Source organism: Pseudorasbora parva, chromosome 21, assembly GCF_024679245.1.
Source record: "Pseudorasbora parva isolate DD20220531a chromosome 21, ASM2467924v1, whole genome shotgun sequence".
Classification (NCBI taxonomy): Eukaryota; Metazoa; Chordata; class Actinopteri; order Cypriniformes; family Gobionidae; genus Pseudorasbora; species Pseudorasbora parva.
In genome coordinates, this window is record NC_090192.1 from 17,457,463 (window position 1) to 17,477,964 (window position 20,502).

Below are 20,502 nucleotides of genomic sequence, written 5' to 3' on the forward strand. Positions count from 1 at the left end.
TATTTTCTAAGAGGTCCACAAGTGCACAGCAGGCTGATGTTTTTATTGAGGGAGAAAAACTCATGGTGGTCTCTGAGTTTAAATACCTTGGTATCTTAGGCGTTGCTAGGCCCTTTTTAGGGGGGCTTCAGCCCAGTTTCTGCCCAGCCCCACTAAAAATTGTCTGATAAACAGTTTGCAATAATTCGTGAGTGCTTCAGTCCCCTTTAAAATTCATTTGAGAACAGCGGCAGGGTTCGGCTCCTCCCCCATCTTTCAGTCTGCATTGTTGTAGTAGGCTATTAATGCATTTTTAAATCTGCAGCGGCTCCAAGCAGAGCGAACGACAGAAGTAGAGGACAAGGTGTGTGCATTTATCGATAGATTGTCATGATGACATCTACATCTGTGCAGTTCTTATATGATATATATTTTGTTTAATGCAGTTTACATAATGTTGCGCAGTGCTGGAGCAATACAGGATGGTTTCTAATCCACTGCAAGTTTTGATACGTTCTCCCCTCCCTGTTGTCACACCACACTAGTTTTCTTCCAGCGAAAATTGAGCAATTAACACACATGTCCGCATGCTTTAGATTTCGATCATCCTTTTTATTTGAAAATGTTAATTTAAAACATTATTGTAGATTGTGTCACTGTCATACATTTCTATGCAGTCATGCACAGGAATGATTAAAAACACATCGTCAGCAGCAGTCAATATCAGAGTGAATGACACACAGATAGAAACATCAGTTATTCTTTTTACTATTAAATATAGTTTTGTATTTAATAATGACCCAGGAGTATATCATGACATATTTACATTAGCCTTAACGTAAAGGGATTTGTGATTATTTTTTTAAATGTGATATATCACATAAATAAAAAAATTAAAAAATCCCTTTACTTTAAAGCTAATAAATGTATGTCACGAAATGAATCATGACTTTTGTTCATAGAAGTGGCAAATTGATGGATTCATGTTGTTATTTATTTAATGAATAGAAATAAAAGGTTTAATATAGAACATATTAACATATTGCCAATCTAGACATTAGTGCCAATCAATTACATTAATACAATATTTGATATTCTTAATGAGTGTTGATGAATATTAGCTGGTAAAATTAATACATTTTCTGGGGATGACTTGATAAAACGCTAAAATGAACTAGATAACATAATCAACATTTTGGTGTTAATATTTCATTATAGATGGATATACGACATTTTTTCTTGTCACGTGGGAGTAAGTCTGCAAATGAACAGCAGTCAGGTGAGAATAGAACATGGACAGTCTCTCACCCACAGTATGTTCCTTCCCAATATTAATTGCAGCCATTGTGAACTCTAATATGTGAGGTTGTTTTTATTGTCTGCCAATTTCCACCTATGTTCCATAAGAAAAAGCAGTTGTATCAAAGGATAAACAGATACATTTTCTGGCATTATTGACACTCTACAAGAAATTATTAATTTAATAAATAAAAAGTAATTTTTTGGTTTCTCATAAAAGTCAGTGAAAGAAAGTGAAGTACAGGCAGAGCAGATTGAAGAAGGCACAGCAGAGAAAGGGCAAGATCATGATCCAGGTGAGGAAGTGAAAAGAGTTGGTTTGGATAAAATGTCTGGCCAGTTAACAAATACAAATGAAGTTAAGATTTCTATAATTACCAAACTCATATTTTTATGCGATTTTCACAGTACAGGGACAGAGAGGGCATGAAGAAGAGGAAGACATGAGTCAGGAGAGAGAGGACAGATATGCAGAGAAAGAACTGTACTCAGATGAAGCACAGACAGCAGCTGCACCTTTAGATAAGTTTGACTTGGGTGAAAAAGACACAGGCCCAAAACTGCCAAAATTAAACTATTATCCTCAAGAGAACTTTGGCTTGCAAAAAAGAGCATTCCAGCCTAACTGGTTTCAAACTTCAACACATTTCAAAAACATGAAGGAACTCAATCACACAAGGATTATATTGTCTCCTGGAAAAGTTACAGGTCTAGTGCAGTACAAGGAAATGTAATACAGCAGATTGAAGCAGTAAATGCTAATGAAATTAGACAAAAAAGGAAGTACATGCAACGTGTTGTGGCTGTGATCTGCATGTTGGGGAAGCAAGGGCTATCATTCAGGGGTCATGATGAAACAGCAGAAAGTCATAATAAGGGCAATTTCATGGAATGCAAGGGACTTTTGCAGCAGTTTGATCCTTTCTTGCAGCATTACACATCCCCATCAAACAGCACCTACCTCTCCCCAGCCAGTCAGAATGAAATGGTAGAATGCTGCTCAAAAGAGGTGACAGCAAATATTATCAAAGAAATGCAAAATGTCAAAAATAAAAAAAGAGTCAAAAATGTTTGCCATTATGGCAGATGAGGCCAGAGATGGACACACTGAATAGCTAGCAATCTGTGTGAGGTATGTCATCGAGGGAACAGCGAAAGAGAGATTGCTGTCCCTGACAGAGCTGAGAAGTTTTGATGCTAAGTAAATAACAGAAGCATTAGAGAGGAAATTAGAAGAAGATGGAATTTCTCAATTGAAGTGTGTTGCTCAGACATACGATGGGGCAGCAGTGATGAGTGGAGCAACTGGAGGTGTTCAATCTCTTTTCAGGGAGAAGCACCCTGAGGCTGTTCACTGTTATGCCCATGAGTTGAATCTCGTCTTGTGCCACACCTGCAGAGGGATTACTGAGGCCACAGAGTTCTTTAGCCTGCTGGAAAGTCTGTATTCATTTTTTAGTTGCTCCCTAGTCAGCCATAACAAGTTTAAAGAAGCACAAACAAAACTGGGATTGCAACCACGTGAACTGGTGCAGCTGTCCAACACACGGTGGGCTTGCCAGCTTAACACAGTGAATGCTGTACTTGACAATTTGCCTGCCGTCATAGATTGTCTCTCTGCCATCAACACAGCTACTGCAGTGGGGTTGAAAACAAAAATATGCAAATTCTCATTTGTGTATTTGTTGACTCTTTTCAAGGATCTCTTATCTGTAGTGGCAGGCTTGCACAAATACCTCCAAAAAGACACCATTGACCTTCCTCAAGCAGTGGCATACAAAGATGCTGTGTGTGACTCCCTAAAGCAGAAACGCAGTGATCCCACTGCTGCAGATATATATATGCCAGAGCAAAGACATTGTGTGAAGTTAATCACATTGTAGTTGAGGAGCAACTTTCTGTCCAGAGACAGAAGAAAAAAAGAATGGACGATTTTGTTGTCGAAACAGCTTTCGGTGTGCATAGAAGTATCAGCACAGATGACGAACAACTTAAAACAAAGTTACTATATCCATGTCTGGATAGAATGGTAACTGAATTAGAGAACCGTTTTTCTGCTGTAAATGCAGCACTGCTTCAAGGTATTCAAGCATTTAGTCCAGTATCTGATAATTTCCTGTCTGAGCCACATTTAGCAGAACTGGCACACCACTACAACATTGATCTAAAGACAGAGGAAGTCATGGTAGCAAGGCACTTTTTGACACGCAAAAAGCAAGCTGGTGCTGCTCCACAGGACATGATTTCAGTTTATAACCTGCTGGATTCTGACATGTTTCTATCACTTAAATCTGTCATCCAGGTTGCCCTCACTGTACCTGTTAGCAGCTGTATGTGCGAGAGGTCTTTCAGTGTTCTTCGTCGTCTCCACAACTGGCTAAGGAGAACCATGGGTCAGAGCAGGCTCCATCAACTAGCAGTTATGGCAATTGAGAAAGATGTTGTTGAGCAATTGGACCATAATAAAATCATCAACAGATTTGCTACTCTTAAGGAGAGAAGACACAGGTTGATGCTCCCCATGAAAGACCAGTAACTGGGCTGTAAAGAAAGAACATTGTTCCTGCTTCTAACAGGCTGCTTCATTTTTGCTTGTTTTTCATTCGTTCTGATAGTGAATCACAGCCCCGGTGTTGTTTATATTGCTGGTATGGATAGTCAGTATATGTTTAAGGTTTTATGTTGTTTTCTGGTTTATTTCTGTTTCTAGTTTGCATATGAGCATAGAAATGCAAACAGTAAAATGCTGTGTTAACAGGAAACGTGTGTGTGTGTGTGTGTGTGTGTGTGTACAGTGAAGAATGAATCATATTTGGCGCAGTCAGTAGGCCTACTCCTATGAAGTACAGTGGAACACAAATATTGACCTTATGCAATAAGGTTAGAATACAACCCTACCCTAATAGTCAATATTTTTTTAATCATACTCTCATGGGGGCTGAGCCCCCCTAAATTTTAAATCCTAGAATCGCCCCTGCTTGATATAATATTAGATTCTAATTTAACTTTTAAAAAGCATGTTAAAAAGGTGGCTAATACCATTAGATATAATCTGGCTAACTTCAGACACACAAGGCCTTATTTAACAACAGAGGCAGCTAAACTTTTTATGTATGCCATGATTTTTTCTCACATATCATATTGTTTTACAAGCTGGTCCCAAGCAAATGTGACAACTCTTAAACCAATAGAAACCCTTTATAAGCAAACCTTAAAAATATTAGATCCAAAACCTATTAGCTATCATCATTGCAATATTGATACTAAATATAATGTATTCAATTTTGATAGTTTTTTACATTACTTAGATGCCTGCCTTATTTTTAAAATTTTACATGGTCTTTAACATCCACCCCTGGGTGAATTTATACAACAGAAGAACAGTAGTGGCAGGGCAACAAGGGCAGTTACCAGGGGAGACTGTGTTGTACCATATAGACGAAGTAAGTTTGGTCAAACAGTCTTCTCAGTACGGGCCTCAAATTATTGGAACTGCCTCCCGATGGAACTCAGAGAGAGCACCATCTATTTATCATTTAAATTTACACTTAAGAAATGGATTAAAAACACACAAAACTGTAATCATTATTAGTTGGTTTATCTTATCTTAGGTACTGCCCTTCTTTGTATTGTATTTATTATTATGTATCCATTTTGTTAAATTGTTTTTTGTTTTACATGTATTTTTTATTTTTTGTATTATGATGCTGTGTCTACCTGCCAAGGGACTACAGATGGAAATTAGCTCTCTAGCTAACTCTGGCGCATTTACATTTTGAGTGTAAAACAAAAAATGTTAATTAATGTGCATTGTCCCTTTTAAATACACAATAAAAAATAAAATAAAAGAAAAATTATGTACCATGAATTGTGTAGCCTAAACCAAACATATTTTTATTCAAGTTAGTCTTTAGTCTGCCACAAAAAACACTTAAATTTTAAACTCAAACTACTTTTTTGTTCTATTTCACCAATGATTGCACAGACGAAAATAGTTCCAAAGGAAAGCAAGCACGGTGTTTTGTACTGAATAATTCAGCGTTTTCATTTGAATGAAAGACTCGAATGCGTTAACTCCAGATGCCAACGATGCTTATTCTTTCATTTATGCTAGTGAACCAGCAGCGCAAGATAGAATGAGAGCACTAACTAATCTATGAACACTGAACAGTCATATGCTTATACTGAATACCACTAAAAAAGCGCAGGACCAATAGGTTAAAATCTAATAGCTTATTATAAACAGTTCCCTATATCGAGGGAACTTCGCACTGCGTTGGAACGACGAATTTGGGGATAGTCCCTTAGCAACAGCGCATCTGAAGTCTGAATGAAACTATTCCAATCTTGATTGGTGTTGTGTCATGATGTAGATGTGACGGCAATACCTGGAAGCTACATAAGGGGGGTCGGCGCATAGTAACGGCAGTTATCGCTCTTCAGCATATCGCTCTATGTCAATTGTTTGTCTATTTATTGTTGTCTGTCAAAAATATATATTGTGTGAGTGGCGACTGAGAGAGAGTTCAAGCAATGTGTACACCTGTGTCCCGTTTCATGCGGGCTCGGACACACGCTTTGTGTGAAGTGCCTGGGTGTTCAGCATGCTAGGGAGGCTCTCGAGGGAGCCGCATATGGCATTGTGATAAGCTGACGCTCAGGGTGCTTCGCTCTCGGCTGGCCGCATGCTCAAAGAGGCTGGCCAGCCTCATCTCTCCCACGTCTGTTTAGGCAGAGCGCGGCGGCATAAATCAGTGGGCTCTCTAATGAACTTATCAGCGGGTCTTGGGAATGCTGAGGCACCATCTCAGTCCTCGCTGACAGTTCAGATGTTCTCCTTTCCCGAGTGGAAGCCTGCTATACGGCCTCTTCCCCCGGGGTGGAGAACCCGATGCTTGAGCCGTCTGATGTGCACAGCATCGAGGCGGGTGACGTTTACCACCAAACACGCTACTTCATTCATAAAATAAGGGAGCTCGGGCAGTTCTAGAGGGGGCTGCCTGTAGTGACTCGGTGTTCTCCGTCCCTGTGCAGAAGCCCGCTCTGTGGTTTCTTCCCCCGGGTGGAGAACCAGATGCTTGAGTTGTTTGATTCCGAGGAATTAGACGTACTCAGCATCGAAGGAGTGAAGTAAATGAGAGCTCGCCACCTCATAATGCAAGACTCGTTCTTGGGTTGCCGAGGCATCGCATAGATTACGGGTCTGCAATAAAATAAGTTGAACACACGCGATTGGTGTACATGTGATACTGTTTGGGGCGAGGCAGCAGTCAGCTCCTGAGGGTGCCGGCTGTGTTTATTGAGAAATATCTTGACGCTTGCGCTTTTCGAGCATTTCAGCTTCGCGGCTGTGGTCTTTTATCTCAAGGGATGAAATCTTAATATGTTGTAATCGGATCGAATCTCACGTTTGCCGAGGCCGAATGAATAAATATTAGAACAGTATTGACTGGTGGTGATTTTGGCCGAATTTTAATTCTAAGGAATTAAAATGAATTAAATATTATCTGACTTTGAGGAGTTAGATATGTTTATTCAGTCTATCATTCAAATCATGTTCATTGATGGGTGATTATGGTGGCATTTAATAATCTTAGGGATTAAATGGGATTTATCGGACTTTTCGAAGTAGATGTTTTATCAGAAAATCTTCCGGAGAGCGATCGAGGTCGCTTCCTCTGTGGAGTTTTTTTTTTGGAAGTCAATGCTGCGATCCGCTGTCTACAATGCTCGGACTACACCAATTTCCAGTGAATGCATGCTGCTCCAGCCGCCTCTAGAAGACTTGCAGCTGGGGAGCAAATACACCGTTTGTACACCGAAAATCCTCCCCGACTAAGCTCTGCCGGGTGGCTGCTTCAGAGGGTCGGGCAGGAGGCTCGGTGGGTACCAGAGGCCAGCATCGAGAGACTGGTTCCCCTCGTAGAGTATCTCGGGGCATGGTTATGCCTCCCGAATATATTTACTTTGGCTCTGCGTAGCGTGGGCAAAAGGGTGCAGACTGCAGTTCAGTGTTCCACCACTGAGGTTCATCGGTGTGGTTTGGACTGTGGTGTGCCCAGCTCAGTGGCCTGCTGGCCAGCCCCCTCTCCCGGGGAGCGATCGAGGTCGCCTCCTCCGTGGAGTCTTATGGAAGTCATTGCTTTTTCTGGAAGTCGATGCTGCGATCCGCCGTCTATGACGCTCGGACCACATCGATTTCCAGCGAACGAATGCTGCTCCAGCCGCCTCTAGTAGGACCTGCAGCTGAGCAGCGAAGGTGTTCACACACTGAATATCCTTCCCAACTAAGCTCTGCCGGGTGGCCCCTTCAGTGGGTCGGGCAGGAGGATCGGTGTGTACCAGAGACCAGCCTCCAGGCTGGTTCCCCAAGCAGAATGTTTTGGTGCACGGTTATACCTCCCGAATATATCTGCTGGGGCCCTGTGTACCGTGGGCAAAGGTTACAGACTGCAGTTCAGTGTTCCACCACCGAGGTCATCAGTGTTCCACCACCGTCGGTGCATCCCATAATAGATCTGAGGTACTTGAACTGTTCTCTGAGGAGATTCAGGTTCAAGACACTCACTATCTCATCGTGAGCAAATCCAGTTTGAGGACTGGTTCGTAACAATAGATCTAAGGACGCATAATCCGCATCTCCATCCTTCCTGCCCACAGGAATTTCCTGAGGTTCGTTTTCGGGGCGAAGCGTACCAGTATCGGGTTATTTAGGGCTAGCTCTTTCCTCTCGCACCTTTACCAAGTATGGATGCAGCTCTGGCTCATCTCAGACTCCAGGGCATCCGTATACTGAATTTTATCGACAACTGGCTCGAAATGGCCCAGTCGTGAGAAATGGCAGTTCGGCATCGAGATGTTGTTCTGGCCCATATTCGGTGTTTAGGGTTGAGACTCAACGCAAGAAGAGCGTTGATGCCATCCCAGAGAAACATGTTCCTGGGAGGTGTATGGAGCTCAAGTACGATGTGGGCACAATGGTCTCCTGCACGTGTCGAGTCCATACAGGCGATGGTCTTCAGAGAAAGATTAGGCAGCAGCCTCACTGTGAAGCAGTTTCAGAGACTGCTGGGGCTCATGGCAGCAGCATCCAACGTAAAACCTTTTGGTCTGTTGAACATGAGACCCCTACAGGGGTGGCTGTAGACCAGGGGGTTCTCATTTGAAATTAAATTTGGAAAGAGCCGCACAAAAATGACTGAACAGATTTTTGATATTCGCTACCGTTCCTGAGAAATTCGTCTCTGTAGTTGACCTTGGCTGTGTTTGTGTCTTAATGCTAGTTAGCTTAGCATTCTAAATGGTTATTTGCAAAAATTGCTTCAGTTCCAGACATTAAATACTGCGGGAAACGATTTAAACCAATATTTTTAAATATATAATGTTCATTAAATTAAAAATTCTTCATTTTGAGTTATTTTCTGAAAATTTCTTGTTATTTTCTTGAGTTCTTATTTGAACTATGGCATAAATTGGACCTATGGCATGTCATTGAACATGTGTCTTCCCTGCGGTGCAATGAGATGAGCGTCAGACACTGGATTGTGAGGTTATGGGTTCGAGTCCCATGGGGGGACAGCTTTATAAAATTGTTTGTAATGTTGTCATTTAGTGGCAAAAGCTGCAGTTCTGCCTTCGAAATCTCAAGCCTTTATAAAATGAAACAAACCAATGTATTAGTGGCCTGCTGTTTAAAGCAACAGGCTAAAGCTTTGAAGATTGATTGGTCAAAATCAATGTGTAGTAAGTTAAGTTGAAGTTATGCTGTTTAAACCAATTTTTTAATTATGTAATGTTCATTAAATCAAAAAATCTTCATTTTGAGTTAATTTCTAATTTGAACTATGGACCTATGGCATGTCAATAAAAATGTGTCTTCCCTGTGGCGCAATGAGATGAGCGTCAGACACCGGATCGTGAGGTTATGGGTTCGAGTCCCTATGGGGGACAGACTTATAAAATTGTGTGTAATGCTGTCATTTAGTGACAAAAGCTGCAGTTCTGCCTTTAAAAACTCAAGCGTTTATAAAATTAAACAAACCATTGTATGAGTGGCATGCTGTATAAAGCAACCGGCTAAAGCTTTGAAACTTGGTCAGCTTCAGCGGACCCATACTCTGAGATTGATCTAATCTGATCTTTTTAAATATAACATGAAGTTTATTTATTTACAAACAGGGGTGTAGCACCAAATTTTGGGCCCTGGGTACAAACCATCTTGCTGGGCCCCCGTACCATGTATGTGTATGTATAGAAAACGGACTTCCCTGCCTTGGGCCCTGGTTACTCAGTACCCTTTATCCCCCCAGTCCCACGCCCCTGTTTACAAAAACAAAAAATCATTTTCAGTTGATTTTCACCTGAACTATGAAACTTTGACAGCCGGTTAAGTGCATGCCTGCCCAATGGCGCAACAAGATAAACTTCAGGCGCCAGACCCAGAGATCGTGGGTTCGAGACCCATGTTGGGCAACTTTATAAAATTGTGTATAATTTCAATTATGATGTTTTTCTTTTCTTCTGGCTCTGCGTTGCCATGTTTCCAATTCGTACAAAACTTGGCAGAGATGAGCTTTCATCCAAGTTGCAAATTAATGACAAAACAGAATTTGACCTACTGGTGAAAAAATTTGTCACAAACTTAATGTTGAGCCACAATGGGTTCTGAGGCTGTATCTTGGCCAAACATTGATCAATCGAAATGAAACTTGGTCCTCTTCAGCGGACCCATACTCTCAGGATCCATAACAATGTTGAGCCAGAATGGGTTCTGAAGCTGTATCTCAGCCAAACATTGATCAACCGAAACAAAACTTGGTCCGCTTCAGCGGACCCATACTCTCAGGATCCATACCGATGTTAAGCCAGAATGGGTTCTGAGGCTGTATCTCAGGCAAACATTGATCAATCAAAACGAAACTTGGTCCGCTTCAGCGGACCCATACTCTCAGGATCCATGCCAAGTTTGGGACCAGCATTACCAACAAGTCATGAGGCCATTTCTACTCATATCTACTGGTGAAAAAAAGCTGTCACAAACTTAACAAGGCTGAGCCATAATAGGTTCTGAGGCTGTATCTCGGCCAAACATTGATCAATTGAAATGAAACTTGGTCCAATTCAGCAGACCCATACTCTCAGGATCCAAAACAATGTTGAGCCAGAATGGGTTCTGAGGCTGTATCTCGGCCAAACATTGATCAATCGAAACGAAACTTGGTCCGCTTCAGCAGACCCATACTCTCAGGATCCATACACTGTAAAAAATACTATGCCCATTTTACTCAATAAAATTGAGGCAACTATTTGCATCAGCATTTTGAGTATTTTAAACACCTTCTTAAGTAAAGACAACTCAATTTTATCAATTTACAAACTATAATTTTAAGTTTATCCAAGATAAAATGTTAAGTAATATTTACAAATGAGTCCTTGTAAGCCACACTAAGTTAATATATATATATATATATATATATATATATATATATATATATATATATATATATATATATATATATATATATATATATAAGGGGTGTAAGAAAATATCAATACACGTGAATATCGCGATATTATGTTTGGCGATACTGTATCGATTCTCAAAAACGCTGTATCGATATTTATATATTTATTTATTTACATCCAAGATTCGTGGCTTTGTGTTCGGTTTAAACCACAGACTGTATAACACCCAACCGCTAGATGGCTGTGTTATCTCAGAACGTATAACGTTAACTGACGTTATAGTGCGTGCATCACTAGTGTTTACATTAGCAAACCCAGCTCTCAAGACGATAGCATTATTCCGCTCCTGCAGTATACAGAGCTGAAGTGTGGACTCATTTTGGCTTCAGCTAAAAAGAAGCCACTAAGGAAATCGACAAGAAACATTTTGTTTGCAAAATAGGCCAAGTTATAATCTAATACTCGGGAAACACATTGAAACAGAGAGCTCGCTTAAAATCCTGATGTCAACCGCTCTGCTAAGAAGCGTTTCGATAGAATAGACTGCACGTTTTCCTCTCAGTAACAAAATAAACACACGCCAAAACTGACAGCGGTGGCAGGAGAACGAAAAATAATAGCGATGTGGATATGGATGCACCAGCTCTGCAGTTCAATACTTGAAATAGCACTTTATACAATAGACAGCTTTATAGAAAACAGCTTTAGGCCCCGATCACACAGAACGCGTTTGTCAGGTTCGAAAACGCGAGGCGCACTGCACTCCCTTTTTTGGTCGGCGTTTTTTCATTCAAAAATTAGCAGTGCGCTTTAATGTTTCTAGGCAACCCCCGAATCACCGAATCATGTACTGTCAGTCAAATCAATGTAACGGTCAACACAACGGAAGGCCCGCCTCTTCATTCATTCGTTTGGACAACAGAAAATAAGCGCGATGATGTTGTGCGCTTTTCTGCTCAGAGATGACTTTTTCATGCACTCGGAGCGCTCCTTCAAACACGCGAGGCGCTCAGGGCGCATAAGCAGCACGCATAACGCTCTCTGCCAACCGAAATCCATTCAAAAAGGTGCAACTCGCTGCAAAAACGTGTTCTGGGTGATCGGGGCTACTGTGTTAAATATAAAACAAACAGTCATTGTCATGAAATGGACTGCACTTTCTGTTGTTAGATAGCCACTGCTATACTGTGAACCTTTAAAACATATACACATAAAGGATCCTGCAGTCACTTTACATTTCCCTTAACTTAGATTGCACATTGCATATGATTAGTGATATAAATTATACTGTATTAATTAAATAAAATACTTTGTCTCGTGTTTTAGGCTTATGGTTGTGTTCTTTATTCTTTTAAATTATAAAAAACAAAAACACACAAAAAAGAAATATCGCAATATATTGCCTCTTTTACAATATCGCAATATATTGCAATATATCAAAATCATAACCCCTGTATCGTGATACGTATTGTATCGCAAGAGTCTTGGCAATACACAGCCCTAATATATATATATATATATATATATATATATATATATATATATATATATATATATATAATTTTCTATTTTTTTAAAAAAGTACCATGAAACAGTAAACAAGGATCTCAATACAAAACATTTATTCAATTTAAAATTACAATACAACAGTGAATAAAAAACTTTATGTAATACAAGAGAGTAGCAAAAGCATTTCATATTCATATAAGTTTTTTTAATGACAATTGGCATTTAACCCACTGAGAACAGTAATTCAGTCATCTAATTAAAACAGGGCTTTGAACAATGTTAAAACATCAAATTAAAATACATCAGAAACATTACATCAGCAGATACAAATTAATCACTAATAAAAGTGAACACCAATTTAAAGGTCTAGTTTACCCAAAAATGCAAATTCTGTCATTAATGACTCATGTCATTCCAGGTAGGAAATAAGGTAGGTAGGAAAGGTAGGAAATGCGTTGTTAAAATTATCCATGTGACTCAACCTTATGTAATGAAGCGATGAGAATATGCTTTGTGTGCTGTAAGGCCGCCCAAATCGTCCCAATGAAGGCTAACGATCGGCGGGTGAAGGTCGCTGCGCGTTCGTCTTTTCAGCGGGGAAAAGGGGATTTTATTCCAATTCCTCGTTATCTGACTCCATTTAATTATAATTTAGAATTTAGGTTAGAATGCCAATTGGTTATTTGGTCATTCATTTTTAATAGTTTAAGTACACATTTAATTATTCCGTTTAACCCTTTGTTGAAATTATACCCAACCTGAATAATTCCAGAGCAAGTCAGAATCTATCAAAGTGTAACAATTTATTTAACAGTCAGGTAAATGTATAAAGCCAATTACATAGTCAATTCAAAGGTAATCCATATATAACATCAAATACTCTGAAGTAAAGAATGAAATGTATACCTGACTTCTGAAAACTACATAATGCTGCATGGGTTAAAACTTCCAGCATTACGGGCTGACCGGTTTAAAGTGTCAAGCCCTGAGCTCTTTGTAACATTCCCTTAAATACCCAGAAACAAATGCACAAACTCTTTGAAGTGTAAAAACTAGTTCACAATGGGAATTTGCATTGATCAAGACTTGTGTTGATGTAAAGGCCAAATGGCTGAAAGCCACACCCACCAAAATTAGACAAGATATCTCTAAACTCTTATCTTTTGGTTAACTTCTGTGAGGATGAGATCTTTGTACCAGTCGCACTGAGACATTTCAAATGATATCAAACACATATAATACTGTATCGTGTGGATTGACATTGTAAGAGAGAGATTTTGGGTGTATTTTCAGTGATCTCAGCATGAGACAGGGAAGGAATTGGGGGAGAGGGGGTCAACAGGGAAAGATGTAGATTAGCTGATAGTGAGGTGAGACTTGCGTCTCCAGTTGTGCGTGAAGGACAGTTCAGATGTTAATCTCCGTTATTTTCTCAGAGAGTCCTTGTTCCTCATTCAGACAATTCGGCATCTACTAGTTTTTTCAGTCTTACAGTTCCACCTCTTGATCCCGTTGGGTCAAACTCTGGTGGTCCCATGGGATCACTGTTAGACGTTGGTTCAATCCTTGAGATGAAGAAATTGTCTTAGCAGCTGCAGAGCCCTTCGGAAGGTTCTTTGTTCACCTGCAAGACACCGTCTCGCCAGATGTGTGTGGCTTGACTTTCAGCTGGTGGGTGAATGTGTTCAGGTGTTCTACCTGTAGTTCAGTACAACATGTTCATAGAGTCAGTCTCGGACCTTGGTGAATGTTCAGTTAACGTGTAACTTCTTCACGGAGAAACTTCTGCTTCTGTAGCACCTTCCCAATGATAATCTGACCCTCGTTGTGTAATCCTTACACCTCCAATGGTGTGGTTCACTGGGTAGAGTTCAATAGGTGGAAGGCTTCTCCGTAGTTGACACCTGAAAGCATCTTAATGGCCACTTAATGACTGAACACTGATAAACTTCAAGCCGTAGAGAAATGCATAAGAACATATAATGCAAGAAAACAAAAAAGAAAGAACAATGTGGGTTCATGTCAGCAGTGCGATTGGTACACCTTCTCTCAAGTGTTTTTCAAGGTCATTTGGTGGGGTGGTATTTAATCACCTAATTCTTCACTATCACTGTGATAAAGTGACAGCGGAATTTAAGTATTCTTGGTCTGGATTACCTAAGGAAATGTAGCAAAAAGTCAGTGCAGTTTATATATTTAAATAGATGATATGAATATAATAATAACATCATCAATAATATTCAATCACAATTATGTAAATATACATAATAACCACTGTGTTTGTTCAGGAATCTTCCAATGCAATTAAGGCAGATCTAAATATGTTTAGTCATACAATAATGGAGATTGTGTATTCCTTGTCACAGTGTGTGTGCGTGCCTGCGTGCGTGCGTGTGTGTGTGTGTGAGTGAGTGAGTGGGTGGCTGAGTGTGTGTGTGTGTATTTCTTGTCACACTGTGTGTGTGTGTGTGTGTGTGTGTGTGGCTGAGTGTGTGTGTGTGTATTTCTTGTCACACTGTGTGTGTGTGTGTGTGTGTGTGTGTGTGTGTGTGTGTGTGTGTGTGTGAGTGAGTGGGTGGCTGAGTGTGTGTGTGTGTATTTCTTGTCACACTGTGTGTGTGTGTGTGTGTGTGTGTGTGTGTGTGTGTGTGTGTGTGTGTGTGTGTGTGTGTGTGTTGAAGGTAGGCTAAATCAAAATCGATTACAGGATCAAATTTTTAATTTTGTAAATTGATTGAAGTGCTCACACTTCAGCTTTATCTACTTTGATAATGTTTCTGTTATTAGTGATGTGTTGACAAATCAGGGTTTCCAACCACATCAATAACAATCAGAAAGTTTAAAAATTTTGAATTTCCATAGCAGGTCTGTCTTTCTGCTTTAGAATTTGCCTCATCAATTTGTGATTAGTCTTCCACATGTGTAATACAGTGTTTTCCCATTAGGAGGTTGTGAATAGCGTTTGCTATGTGTGTCTTCGTGAGACTGTCATCATGAGACCAACTCTACTGTCCTGTGTGTGTGTGTGAAGCTATTTGGATCTGTTGGTGTGAAAAGATGGACAATAGATCTCTAGTGAAATAACACTTTTGGACTCTATGCCATCTTTGTCATCTATGATGTGTAGTGTACAGCTTGGATAGATTTGATCTGTTTCAGGTGATATGAGGGTGTAGTAAAGGAGGTGTATGTTCTGTGTTTGTGTTTGGGAGATGAGTGGAATCTTATCAATAACAATCTGTGTTGCAAAATTTAGTTCCAGTGCTACACTGGGAGATCATGTATACATTTTGTGAAGTGTGAATGACCCCATCAAGTGTATTCGCACCCATCTCCATCATTTCAGGTTGTTCTGACAATTCCATTGTTCTGGCTCTGATGGGGGTGTTAGCCCCTTCCTGGCGTCCATTCTCCAAGGAATTGCAGTTGTCAACCTGAGACAGAAATAATCCAAAGAGAATCACAGTTAATTCTGACATTATCAACAGCTTCACAGTCAGGTGTGGACTTATTTGAATGGCACCGTTATGCCTGTTGCAATTTTCATCCTAGCTGTCACATGAAACAGAGTTTCATCGGCCAGGTCTGAATTGCTGCTGTTGTTTTAGTACAGTGTGTGACACCTTAAAACTGTTCTTACAGTCGAGCCTTCACAGTCTGCTGTGAGCATTAGAGACCCCAGTTCTGCTGGGGAATTTTTCTGGATTCATCAGAGCTTTTATCGCTCATACTGTATGGGTTGGTTCCCATGGCGTTATTTCCAGTTGCTCTCATTACAGTCAGATCTGTAGGCAGAAATTAGTTCACCTGTTTCGGTGTTGTCTGTTTTGAACTTGCTGTTGTACAGTGTCATTCACACATTTGATTGTTAGAGATCTCTGTGACCTGTAAAAGCTGGGGTACTTTTGAATTTTATAGGTTGCACCTCAGTCTTCTTTTTCTTTCGGCTCTTCCCTTCAGGGGTCGCTACAGCGAATCATCTGGCCCTATCCTCTGTATCCTTTTCTCTCAGACCGACTACCTTCATGTCCTTTTTCCCTACATCCATAAACCTCCTCTTTGATCTTCCTCTCGACCTCCAGCCACCTGTCAAAACATTTCCATCTCTATCTTTAATCACTCTAACCTGCTGCACCTCCTTTTCACCTTCCTTACAATCTAACATTGCATACATATCCTCATACACTTTCTGTTTGGCCTTTGCCACCTCTATCTTAACCTCACGCTGCATCCCCTACATTCCTGATACTTTCCTCCTTCCAGATGACACACCTAGCACCTTTCTACCTGTCTCCCTGATCACTTTGGCTGCAGTAGTCCAGTCATCAGGAAGCGTTGTACCTCAGTGAAGGGTGAATTGTTTGCTATTATCAGTGCCAGACATCTATCTCTAGCTGTGTTTTTGTAAAGGCAAAAGATGACAGCACAATCCCCTCCCTTTTGGCACTGGGAATTGAACCAATGAAACACAACAAGATTAAAATCAAATACATTTCTGTATATGCATTACCTCGTTATTTCATCTGATAAATGTGAGTATGTTTGATTATTCTATTTAACTTTATTTTTACTGAACTTGTTTATTCGGGTCTCATCGTCGCACAAGGTCCTCGCACTGGCCGTTCATTATGCGGGCCTACGATCACAAACTCGCCAGTCCGATTCATTAACTAGAGGTTATGGCTAAAGCAATCTAACAATGCCGCCCATGCTTGCTATTGTTAGAAGGTACCCATGTAGCCCCCTGCAATTGCCTATAGAACAACTTAGTTAAAGTTTGAACAATAACTAGAGGTTATGACCAGTACCATATCTGGCCCCTTATAGTGCGATTGCATAACAACTTAGTTAAAGTCGAGCAGTTAGTCAGAAATCTAGAATCTCGCCAGATGTGCTCCATGCTCCATACTGTCCGAGATCTAGTGTGTACTTAACCCTGGTCGCAGATTTGCGGTAACGAATGGATTCAACGTAATCTACTGAAGTCAATAATTTCAGATTAAATTAGAATGAAATCAAATTTAACAATCCATAAATCATTTGATCTTTCTCCTCGTAATGCCCTGCTTGGCAATTATAATATAGTGTATATTATGTTTTGATTTATAGTACAATTATATTATATTCAAAATAATATAAATTAAATACTATTATTTCTGGTTCCTGAGTCTGTGAAACAGCTTGTCAAAGTGTTCGTTTTTTCAAAAGGCAATCGCTGAACCATCAGGCTCATCGTGTGCTCAACAATGGTCAGGCTTAAAGCCAATGGGCGACTCTGTTGTTGTTAACACAGAACGAACATGCTGAGTGCATCACCAAATCTCTGTTTGAGTTCTGAAGAGGTTTCAGATTGTATTATTGTGTCAATATATTTGAATATGAAAAAGACTATGGTTCAAGGCTGATGCAAGCACATTCAATGTGTCTTTTTAGATTACAAATGCCTATTTGGTTGATTTAGTTTATTTAAAAACTAATCTGCATGGGGGCACAATGGTAATTTTAACTTTATTCACAAAATGTGATAGATTTAGTTTGTTACTTATTGGGCTAAACGCTCCCATTGAACAGGGAGAGAAAGTCTGTTCTCCGAGTGGGCGTGGTACGCCCCGTGGGCTCGCTGAGCCACTCAGAACATTAACATGCGTTTCTTAACAAAAATACAGTAACAACATCACTATCATTTTGTATATCAGTCTTAGATTTTAATCTTACCACCTCTTAATCATTTGCAGTCACGAGTAATTTTGCTGTGTAGCGATAATATTTGTAACCAATTCTGATCAAACAAAAAGTTCTCTTCATTTTTACATGTTGCATATGCATCAGCCTGTTTTTCCCAACTTTGTTTTTCATAAACAAATGCATCAACGTGCGTATTTATCAAATCACAAATGCCTTCCAATTGTTTACAAACTTAGATTTTTAATTCTATTGTTTGCTCGTTCTCATCATGCGCTGCTGCAGCTAATAAAACAATGGAGAAAGCATTTAGCTGATTTTAAAAACGCTCTAATTTACAAATGTTTATCGAGTCTCAGGAAATAGTTTGGAAGATGTTTTTCCAATTTAGGTTTAGTTGTTGTAGGTCTACGCCGACAAAGAAATATTTTAAAATCCATAACACGAGTTTTAATTCCTCTACTGCGCTGTCGCTATCATGTCCCTGATATGTGATTGTATCTAAATTCTTAAACCCCACCGGATTGCGGTTCCGGTCTAACATTGGGTATTCCGACCCATTCTATTAATGTGTCTATATGGGATGCGTCTGTTTTTCCCTAAACATTTCTAAAAAGGCAAAAAGAATTTGACTTACCAGAACAGCTGAAGAAAGAGAAGTTCAAACCTCTTGTTGATTTTAAAATCCAATATTTCGCTGAAAAGGCGTTGCTCGTAAGAGAGTTGCAACATCACGTCGGGGTCACCATTTTGTAAGGCCGCCCAAATCGCCCCAATGAAGGCTAACGATCGGCGGGTGAAGGTCGCTGCGCGTTCGTCTTTTCAGCGGGGAAAAGGGGATTTTATTCCAATTCCTCGTTATCTGACTCCATTTAATTATAATTTAGAATTTAGGTTAGAATGCCAATTGGTTATTTGGTCATTCATTTTTAATAGTTTAAGTACACATTTAATTATTCCGTTTAACCCTTTGTTGAAATTATACCCAACCTGAATAATTCCAGAGCAAGTCAGAATCTATCAAAGTGTAACAATTTATTTAACAGTCAGGTAAATGTATAAAGCCAATTACATAGTCAATTCAAAGGTAATCCATATATAACATCAAATACTCTGAAGTAAAGAATGAAATGTATACCTGACGTCTGAAAACTACATAATGCTGCATGGGTTAAAACTTCCAGCATTACGGGCTGACCGGTTTAAAGTGTCAAGCCCTGAGCTCTTTGTAACATTCCCTTAAATACCCAGAAACAAATGCACAAACTCTTTGAAGTGTAAAAACTAGTTCACAATGGGAATTTGCATTGATCAAGACTTGTGTTGATGTAAAGGCCAAATGGCTGAAAGCCACACCCACCAAACTTAGACAAGATATCTCTAAACTCTTATCTTTTGGTTAACTTCTGTGAGGATGAGATCTTTGTACCAGTCGCACTGAGACATTTCAAATGATATCAAACACATATAATACTGTATCGTGTGGATTGACATTGTAAGAGAGAGATTTTGGGTGTATTTTCAGTGATCTCAGCATGAGACAGGGAAGGAATTGGGGGAGAGGGGGTCAACAGGGAAAGATGTAGATTAGCTGATAGTGAGGTGAGACTTGCGTCTCCAGTTGTGCATGAAGGACAGTTCAGATGTTAATCTCCGTTATTTTCTCAGAGAGTCCTTGTTCCTCATTCAGACAATTCGGCATCTACTAGTTTTTTCAGTCTTACAGTGCAAAAACAAACATCGCTTCATTACATTAAGGTTGAACCACTGGAGTCTAATTGATGGTTTTAACAATGCATTTCCTACCTTTAGGGCCTTGAAAGTGTTGGCCGGACGATTCTAATGTAAGAGGAAGCTGACTAGGGATGCGAAAGAAAATGCCCTGCAATATTCAAACCGAGGGCCTCGGGCGATAATTACTTTCCGTCTTTGGAAAGAAATGCCCCCCATCCCGAAAAAGCCTAGGCCAACAGATGCGGCAGCCCGGAGAGGGCCAGCCTACATAAGAGTATTATACGTGGCTCGGGGGAGCGAAAAAACCTCAATAATACTCCGTTCAAGCCCTGCGAGGCTAGACATAAATCTGTAGTTCGTGCGTCAGCCTAAACTCACCCTCCGGTCTATGAAATTCCACGAGGGGGAATTTTTGGGGTGGCTAAGAGCTTCCTGTTTGACTAGGAGAGCACACTCACCTAAAACAACAGCACATTCCCACAAGAATGAGCAGTTGCCTCAATACTGCTTCATCACACAGAGAGAAGGCAAAAACTGTTCGCACAGCTGTACATACAATGGCGGCTATTCTCTCCTAGCAAAGCTAGCTCTAAACATACCACATAATGGCATCTAAAAAATCGTTCTAGCCACCGGACAGGGGAACTACAGGGCCCTATGGTGTCCTCCATCGATACCGTGATCCCCAAACCCTCGGCGGGGAGCATGAAGTCTCACACAACATAATTAATAAATGTTTCTCTCACAAGGGGGACTTACCAGCTCGCCACCTGCGCGACGATATCCACGCATAAGTTTTACTCACAGTATGCATGCTTAGGAGCGCAACCGCCT

At 40.2% G+C, this 20,502-nt stretch overlaps 2 protein-coding genes across 2 annotated transcripts in view; both read left to right on the forward strand.

Moving 5' to 3' along the window:
- The window catches only part of arhgap23b (Rho GTPase activating protein 23b), a 266,684-nt gene that overhangs the window by 47,173 nt on the left and 199,009 nt on the right, over positions 1 to 20,502 (forward strand).
- LOC137056489 (zinc finger MYM-type protein 1-like) lies at positions 673 to 3,846 on the forward strand. The gene is made up of 3 exons (XM_067430612.1): positions 673 to 2,360; positions 2,491 to 3,140; positions 3,185 to 3,846. Exons 1-3 carry the CDS (start codon positions 2,066 to 2,068, stop codon positions 3,812 to 3,814), a joined length of 1,575 nt encoding a protein of 524 aa, XP_067286713.1. The 5' UTR covers positions 673 to 2,065; the 3' UTR covers positions 3,815 to 3,846.

Excerpts from the sequence above, each read along its gene's own strand:
- LOC137056489 (XM_067430612.1), top strand. The coding sequence starts at position 2,066 with ATGCAACGTGTTGTGGCTGTGATCTGCATGTTGGGGAAGCAAGGGCTA. Across the intron at positions 2,361-2,490 it reads CAAAAATGTTTGCCATTATG|AAGCATTAGAGAGGAAATTA; the intron begins GCAGATGAGGCC and ends AGTAAATAACAG. Across the intron at positions 3,141-3,184 it reads TGCCAGAGCAAAGACATTGT|AGACAGAAGAAAAAAAGAAT; the intron begins GTGAAGTTAATC and ends CTTTCTGTCCAG.